Source organism: Clinocottus analis, unplaced genomic scaffold, assembly GCF_023055335.1.
Source record: "Clinocottus analis isolate CAN_PGR_092001 unplaced genomic scaffold, fCliAna1.0.p SCAF_27, whole genome shotgun sequence".
In the NCBI taxonomy this organism is placed as follows: domain Eukaryota; kingdom Metazoa; phylum Chordata; class Actinopteri; order Perciformes; family Cottidae; genus Clinocottus; species Clinocottus analis.
In genome coordinates, this window is record NW_027176009.1 from 1,365,896 (window position 1) to 1,375,414 (window position 9,519).

The 9,519-nt window shown below is 40.8% G+C and overlaps 1 protein-coding gene across 1 annotated transcript in view; it reads right to left on the bottom strand.

Moving 5' to 3' along the window:
- Window positions 1–8,653, bottom strand: part of LOC137795094 (E3 ubiquitin-protein ligase SMURF2) — a 51,207-nt gene extending 42,554 nt beyond the window's left edge. The window contains exon 1 of the mRNA XM_068592368.1: window positions 8,215–8,653. Coding sequence (XP_068448469.1) covers window positions 8,215–8,266 — 52 coding nt within the window. The 5' untranslated portion in view covers window positions 8,267–8,653. The remainder of the gene's footprint in view (window positions 1–8,214) is intronic.
- Window positions 8,654–9,519: the final 866 nt, after the last annotated feature.

A 9,519-nucleotide genomic window follows, 5' to 3' on the forward strand; every position in this document is an offset into this window, starting at 1 on the left:
CACATTCCCCGACTGTCTCTATCCCACACTGACACTGAAAACAGACTCCGAGAGGGGGGTGCAATTTGAGTGGCGTGTTCGTACAGTAGACATGCTAAGTGGTCTAGCAGACACACACACACAGACACACACACACAGTGGACAGTCTGACCACAGAAACAGTAGCATGAGAACAGTGAGGGGGAGGTAAGTGTGATCCTTAATGTCTAACCTGTATTTTTGCTTTTCGTTTGAAATAGAAAAAGTCTTTTATAAAAGTCTTTTTTTTATAGTCTTTTAAAAAAGGCAACAACTAGTTGATTTGATTCAATTTTGTTTCATTCATTATAAGATCATTCCAGTCTAGTTTTGGATGACATCGTTTTGATTTCATTTTGGAGAACTTATTTTGGCATTTCGTCTCATTTCAGTTTTTATTGCTCGACTAAAATTAAAGGCAACATCGTCTCTTGAAAAAAAGATGGAGACTGAAGCCGAGCATGAGGCTACGAAAAACATCTTTTTAATGGCATTACTTGCATTCCTGGCCACATAAATGCATCGCCATGCAATTTTTTTTCTGTTAGAAAAACATTAATATCATTAACATATACAATCATTGTTAAGGGTCCCTAAACAAACGTTGACAAATACTAAGTACTGCACTGTGATGACGGATCGCTACAGGAAGAGAGAGAGAGAGAGAGATAGTGTGTGTGTGTGTGTGTGTGTGTGTGTGTGTGTGTGTGTGTGTGTGTGTGTGTGTGTGTGTGTGTGTGTGTGTGTGTGCGTATCACAAGTTGAGAACAGATAAAGAAAAAAAATACACCAAACTGGAGCCACACCGGCGGAGTCGTCTGTCAGCTGTCTGGACTAGATCCGGGGGTGAGGGAGGGAGAGGAAGGAAGAGAGAGCGAGAGAGAGAGAGAAATGACAGAGAGAGAAAGAGATGAGGGACATCTAGTTCAAGAAAGAAAGGTAAACTGAAGAAGAAAGTACAGGATATTACTCGAGTCAGAGACACATGAAGCGACAGTGCAGTGGGGTAGAGACAGTCAGGGTGCAGTAAAGTGCAGGAGAAACACTGCGGTAAAAAATAAAAATTCACATTTGTAGACCAATTACCTGCTTTTTCACATGTTCCAAATTAAATCTTTATGACTCAAGTTTTTGCCTCTGCTCATAATTCTGAGGAGGCTGTGAGAGATATAATGCTCTTGGCCTATGAAAAGAAAAGGTGAAATTTCTTCTCCATATTCTGCAGGAAAATCCTCCTGAAGCCCTTGGAAAGTTTAATGCATTCTGCATATTGAAGACCACCTCCTTTCCAGTCACAGGCTGTTATGCAATAGTGAGGTGTTCAGTCTTTCCATTTTCCTCCTCAGAAGTACGCTGATGCCACAAAGTTCAAAAGTAATTTGAAAAGCAGATAAAAAACTGAGGGCTGACTAAGACAACCAAAATCTAAGAAGTTTGTACAACGCTTAGAGAAAAGCCATATTCATATGCTATACTGTGATGCAGTATATAAAAAACCAGCCCAGTACATAGTAGTATGAATGCATCCCATATGTTATTTGTATTAAAATGATTTGTTTGTTGAGGTAAAGTACAGAACTGAAACTTTTCCTCAGCCCAGTTTTTGACCAAAATATCATATGCACAAAAGATTTTTGTCCAATAGAAAGCATGTGAGCTCCCTGTGTTGCGTGGTAAAACGCAGGTCATAAGTGGAGAACAGTAAAACTGAGTTATGAGACTGGCAGCGTCCTGTGAGATTTCATTACTGAGTCACAGTCTCTCCTCACATGCCAAATTCTTCCTAAAACACAGCGTTGTGTCGAGAGACACAGACGGTGCCTAAAAATGCTACGCCAGCTGGAATTTGTCATTTGTAACGGTAATGTTTCAAAACAAATCATTACGGCCCGATCGGATGTCAAGTGGCATCCATCTTGAGTTAATAGAGGGTCAACTAGCTGCACACATCTGACATATCTCCGAAGCAATGCTCCTGTTAAGTCTGCAATGCTGTGGTCGTGTTAAATGTGCTAAACCTCGCAGGAAAAAAAGTCAACGAAAAACAAACGTATCAATGAAACAAAAGGGTATTTGAACACACCAGAGACCCAGGGGTTCCCCGCTTGATGAAATATGAGCACCAAGGAGAAACTGAGATGACCACAAACTGTGCAGAGCTCTGTGTTCACTATTCGCCCACATTATTGAATTACATCCCCGTAAATCAGTATCAGCAATGCCAAAATCCAAAACAAAAAACACATACCAAGAGTGTAAGGAGAGCAACTTCATAATAATAAAACAATGTCTGTGTGTTTGTGTCATTTTATCATTTTTTTGGGATTATTATAAAAGAAAACATCCTTTCTCTTTAACAACTCTTCAAACCTCATCAGACCTTACTAGGTTTAGTTTATCTTCCTGAGACTCTGGTGTTACTCCACATTGTGGTATTCGGAGCTAAAGACAAAAACAGCCTTGTAAATGCCACCATTACATATTCAGGCCGCTGTACTTCAGCTGGCCAGGTGAGCCGTGGGTGAGTAATACTGCATTGACTCTGGCTCAATGTCAACAGATTATTGTAAAAGCAAGAAAAAAGGGTCAGTCAGCAACCACAAGGCGATCTAAACTTCTCCCTGCATGAATGACTTAAATAGGACCAAGTCAGATGCTTGTCAAGAGAGTCTCACAACAGAGGTTACTCTTACTCCATAACATAAACAAATGCAAGCATCCACTCAGTTATCAGCAACATTCCCTGAACTTGATAATGTTGCACTTGTGTCATATGCAGTCACATTCAGCAGGAAAGCAACGGAGACAAAAACGTGCTAGACTTGGCAGAATAATCTTGCCTGTAATCATACAGCAGGGAAATCAAAGTACAGTTTCCACAAAAATTCTTCTTCATTCTTCCAAATGTCTCACCACACTCACACAGCGGCCAGTGCATTTCCACAGGAATACACTTGCATAAGAAGAACAATTTTATTTTTTATGAAAACAAAAGCTGTAACATTTAGAGGAAAAGGGACATTATAAAAAGTTTCACCATCCTGCTATTGTCCGATTTAGAAACAGTGGGGTTTCGCTTATCTCCTAGGTGAAGACATCGGAAAATAAAATATCAAAACTTGATGAAAGATCATGAATTATAATTTTTCATGTTTCACTAGAAAGTATGCCCAGTGTGCAACATCATTTTGTATGGTCTTCTGCATCTGAAAATCATGAACCCCTGTATTTTACCTTCACATATACTGATAACAGAAACGCCAAATACAGCTGGAACAGCTGCACGACAAAGTGAATATAAATGCTTCCATATGATGAAAAGAGCCACATGAACACTGAAAGACTGTATAGTGGAGTGTAGTGTATGTGTGGTCAGTTGAAGTATATGCTTGTAATGCAGACTAAACAGAGCGGGAGGAAGTTTGGGTATAGAGCTCTGTAGTGAACTACAAAACCTAACCACAACACAGTAACCGCAAACGCTAGAGGCGGGACCAAACAGCCATTTAGACACACACAGATAGAAGAGCATCTTCTCTTCCTTGACAACTGTGCGCACACAGACTAATCCAGCCCCAAATATTGACATGAGAGGATAACACAGCATTTACAGCCAGACGACTCATCCGAGTCATTCGCTGCAAAGGAAACAAAGGTTGTTAATCACTGATCAGCCTTATTTTTCATGCATTTTTACACAGAGGCATGCATCCCATAAAGTAAGACTAGTTTACACTTTAATAAATAGTCTTCTACTACCTCCTGCCTCAAATGCCCAGGGCAACAGATTTAAACATAGACTAATGTCCTTGAGTGTTTTAACATTGAAATGGAGCCTATTAAGATCCGAAAAATGGCATATTTAGTGTAAAAGGGTCTTTCTTGTGCCAGACCTCACTGGGGCTGCATTATTGCCATATAAGCGTAAAAGGTCCTTCAACTTGGTGCAGTTTTGGAAATAAAAAAAGGTGTTTAATAGCCAATGTTTTTTATGAAAATACAATTGAATAGAAATTTTACATGAAATAAAAGTTAAAAGAAATTCTGAATATCTAGATCGGACAAGAACAATGTCATGACGGGATCCAACCAGAAATGACGCCAAATCGGACCAGGGGGCCAATTGCCCCTTCCCGACTACCTATCCCTTTCCAACCTGAATAGCTGAGGTTTATAAACAACCCTTTACATGAGTCTATTATTATGCTACGAGTTTGAATCTGCATCACATTAGCAGATTACCTTCTCTCGTCTTTCCTGACACCAGATGTTCAGTTTTCTGAAATGCACCAGTTAACCAACAATGTTGTGGGTGCAATGATCCCCCAACAATATTTGTCAATGCATGTGGAATAGCAGAAAAGTAGGATGGATAGTTAGTAGGCTGGGGATACGGTATAAAATCTCAGTATTTTAGAGGTGATTTCTGCAGGAATAAGGAATTTTGAGCAGTGCCTATGAATTGCCTCATAACTGGGTCAAATTGCACTTTCTGTCGGACTCGAGGCATCACTTGTTCCTAAATTAAGCTGGTGCCAGGGATACATAAAACAGAGAGTAACAACACGCACAGTCACAGTAAGACTCAGATCCATTGTGCGCGGATGAATCATAATCCCCAACTCTGGTGCACAATTCAACTGTCAAAACTCTAATAAATTACACCACCAGCACATGCATAGTCCAAGTCCCTTCCCGACTAGCAGCTCACAATGTGTTGATTAAATGTGACCATCTATGTAATCAGCTTTCATTGAAAATCATACAGGGAGGCAAGCCCGCAGAAATAATATGACCAACTTAATCTTTTCAAGGTGAAGCATGAAGTAGTGAGTCAGAGACGAGCAGTGAGACCGATTATAAATACAAAAGAATATTTATAACACACCTGCCAGATTAGGGAGAACAATTTCTCAATAATTGTATTTAATTTCCTCTTATGGTCAGGCTGTTAAACTTGATCAAGAACCAAATCCCCAAAAGTCAGTTAATAATTACCATTTAAACAATTGTCTCTGTGTGGGAAACTTGACAGCTCTTGTCAGTTTCTCACCATCACCATGGTGCACTCTATGTATCATTCATTCCTGATATTCTAGGCAGCCGACAGGTCTAATTTAGCTCAACGTTGAATGCCGACAGCACACTGTGTGGAAGCTCAATGTGTACCTGAGTATCTGAGTGTATGTGCGAGTAAAATTGTGTGTTTGTCTTCCATTGGGAACACACAACATGATGCACATATAAACAAGCTGACACACACAGCTGTACTTGGTCCCTGATATCTACCCTGAAATGCAGTCTGCCCCAACGCTGGGCCAGGGAGGGAGGCTTGATCTTTTATCCTGATCACCAGCTTACTGGCCTCGGGACCAGCTTCCCAATGTTAAAATATGGGGGAAATACACACACAATATGAGAGAAGATGAAAAATGTACATGTGGGCCTCTTTGCTTGCCTGTGTGTTCCACACTCATACTTAACAGGAAGAATCCTGAGATGATCCTTCCAGTCGTCCGCTGCTTGCTGTATGCCAACTGGAGGCTTGTGGAGCCAAGAGGCCATATTTGAAAAGGGGGGCGAGCGATGGATTCATCCCCTACGTCTCATGTCATTCACTTTGAGAAACTCCAGATTCCATCCAGTGAAGGAACGCAAGAGAACCCCCCCCGCCCCTCTACCCCTCCGTTCCTGTTTGAATTCAGTAAATCCTACACCAACTCTCACTGAGCAGAAGACAGAGGGGGAACGACACCAATTGTCGGTTCCCTGCCGTGTTAGGAATAACAGCTCTCGAAATCCAACATTGCTTGCTTTTACAAGCTTGGCGGCGAGCTCTGTGGGGACATAACGACATGCCGTCTACAAGCAAACTCTAGATAGGATGTTTTCTGATTAATTCAAGCATCAATGAGCAGCTGTCCCAGATAAATGTTGTAGACACAAGTAGGAGTTTTTTTTTTTTAAATTGCCTTTGTGAGAAGTTAGAAGGTGGCATTTGAATGCAGTGTGGGATGACTAAACTGGGGATGAATTTGGTCAAAATCCTGCTGTGTGTGTATAAACCCACTTTACGCAAATTCTAAACCACTGCCTTGACGAAAGGGGATCCCAGTGAGGGTGGCAAATTAAAACAGTGGCACACTTTAAATTCAGCTGACTCGTATATCTAGGAAAAGCTTCACTTTAGTGGAGAAGAAATTTCAAGAACAAAGCCATTCCAATTGTAAATCACTGTGAAGAACACAGCAAGATCTAAAAGAAGAAAAAAAGAGACAAGTGCTGAGCTCCAGTTTGCATCAGCAGTAAATAGGACAAAGCTGCAACCTGAGAAAAATTGGGAATAACCTGCATTCAAATTACGCTAACAAGTCACCAACCAGCTGAACAGGTCAATCTGACACCTCTTGCCAGGAATTCAGATTGCTTATCAAATAAACTGTTGACGAGCACAAACATCAAACCCTAAGAAAAACAGTTATGGAGGCACAACAATAATTAAATATCTTAACATTCTGAGAACCAAGCTTTTGGTTTAGAGAATTCTAATGCTCTATGACAGAAAAAAAAAAAAACTTTGAGAGAAACCGCAGAGCAGAAGGGAGTAAACCGGGCTTTGGCTGGAATGCACTGTTAGGTCTAAATGCACATGGTCTCAGACATATACATCAAGTGTGGCCACAGCTAAACATGTATGAACACTTTAAATTATTTCTAAAGTCTAAACGCAGACTTAGCATCACTGACCATCACTTTGTGAGCAGCAGTTGGTCGCTCACAGCCATATGAACCCAAATGTCTGTCTGTCTGCCCACCCCCCCTCTCCCTCTCTCTCTCCCCCTCTCTCCCTCTCTCTCTCAGTCTCACACACACACACACACACACACACACACACACACACACACACACACACACACACACACACACACACTTTCCCTTATCCTTTCTCTCTTGCAAAGGACAGACAGAGGATGTGTCTATAATCGGGAAAGACTCACATTTCCTCTCTGAGGTTTCACATTCCTGGGATTCCGTCTGAAGACCACTGCAGCCCATTTAAAACCATTCCCCATATGAAGGGGGGAAAAGACCCTGGGCAGGAGAGCAGGGTAGGTTTTAGAGCTTGAGAGCTAATTTCTCTTTACAGTATTACTTTACGTTTTGAGGTCAATGAACCTGTTCCCCACCATTAATATGAGGACTATCAATAATAATACCATGCTTGAACACCTGTTGTATTCTATACTGTGGGACATAAACGTTGTTCTGCACAGCGTTGAGTCCTAAATGAACTGCAGCGATCAATCCATCACCAAATACAGATAAATGGCGTCTTCAGAAGGAGACATTAGGTTCTCGCTTCTCACTTTAAGGTCAACAGCTGTACCTTCTGAACAATTTCAGATGTACCATTTGACGTGGCTGCTGCCAGAAGATGATAGGGTGGATGACTGGAAATCTGGCATCTGCATACATCTAAGCATGAAAGTTAAATCCCTCTTGCTCCTGTAAGACCACAGCTCCTCATAGCTTCAGCATGTGCCCGTTACAAAAGGCATTTATTAAGATATATGTGTGTAGCAGATAGTTTAGTAAAAGCTCTCTTGGTAAGGATAGTACGCTATTCCATTTTGTTGGACACATTTTCTAAATACATAAACGCAATGGTCCACTTTTTTTTCAAACCGTTGTCATTGATGATTCCACATTCACTAAAGCAGGTTCCTACCTCCTGGAATTTTATCGAAACATGACTACGCAAAAGAGGACCAGTCCTAATAACTGATTTAAGATATCCATATAAATTAGACTGAAAGACCATGGGGACAGATAGCCTTTATCACAGACTTGATTGTATTAAGCTTACGTACTTCATCCATGCTAACTTTTGAGAAAAACCTATGAGCAAAGATGCCAAGTCGCGTTGACGTTAGCAGCTAACCAGGTTGAAGCAACACAATCAGCGTTGTTTGCTAACGAGCTCACCGACTGTCTCTCGAGGTTGCTCAGTGGGTCTTCGTGAGTTACATTCGGCTCCACAAATAATTAATTAAATGCGAGTAAAATATAAGGACATACATAGAATACTAGATGAACATGTTGTATATCACATAAGACACATATACAACCAGCAGACGTTAGCTTGGTTGGCTAGCAGGCTAGCGGCGCAGGAGCAGCGGGGTTACGGTTGCTTACCTGTCAACCGCAGCTTCACTGGGCCGTTTCTCCTCACTCCTTGGCTAGACATCCCCCTTTGTGTTCCAGCTTGATGAAAACTCACAAAAAGCGTTTAATTCATGTGTCACGGACGGGTCTCGAAAAGGTATCTCCCAAAACAATCCCTCTGCTAGCTTGGGTAGCTTGTAGTATCACCATAGCAGATCACACTGACTGTGTCTGCAACATAATGGGATCATCTTCGCTGGAATATCACTCTCACGTGAGCCCCTCTCATAAACAAACAAAAAATGCAAATAACTAATCCTAAATATGTGCCCTAATGTTGTTCACGCCGCGAGCCACGGGTATTGATACGAATCAACTGGATGGTCTGCCCTCCATCCAGACAGGCGCCTGCTCTGTCCGTGCTGCTTCAGCTGAAGTTGGTCGTGATGATGGTGAAGACGGAGTGACTGCGGGAGGATCAGAGGTGAGAAGAGCACATCCGGTACAATCTTTCAAAATAAAAGCACCATCCAATAGATATACCACATTTTCCTAATACGATATATATTGATGATTAGTATGACTAAAATAATGTAACGATAAACGTATTAGGAACAGTATTCACGCATTTCTTTTGTCGAGTTACGATTGCATGTACGATCCTAAAATTATTTTACTTTGAATTTTAATCTTTATCCGGCATTTATCTGGATAGCTTTACAAGATTTATGTAGACATGAACAAACTAGACAATCCCTGCAAAATAGTTAGAACATATAGTTGAGTGGTTTAAATGTATAGGCTACTCTAAATATATCAAGAGATTATTTGCAATAATACTACAGTTCAAGCAGTTATGATGTGCATAATTGTTCATTTATCCATTGTAAATTATACATATCTTCACAACTGTAAAGTTATGATATGCATGATTACGCCACCGAGGGCAAAACAAATTAAGTCACAAAGGTTAATCAAATATCATGAGGACAGTTTACACTTAGGATCTCGCAGGACATTTTTCCTGAAGAAAAATCCAGTAGATGCAGTTCTACATTAAGGAATGTTACTTTGACAATAAGTCTCTGAGTCTGGTTCTGCTCTTCCCTATAGATGAGCCATCATGGCCATAAAGTGTAATGCATTTGCATGCATTAAAACAGTTGAATTTATAAAATAGTGCATAACGTACAATAATTACAACAGGGCACTTACAATATGTGGACTCACAAGTATAACAAATAACCACAGTGTCACCTAGTGGTGACAGAATCACCTCAAATTCAGTTTTTCACAATAATAAATTCTCACCACCGCACCTCATTCACATCTTTT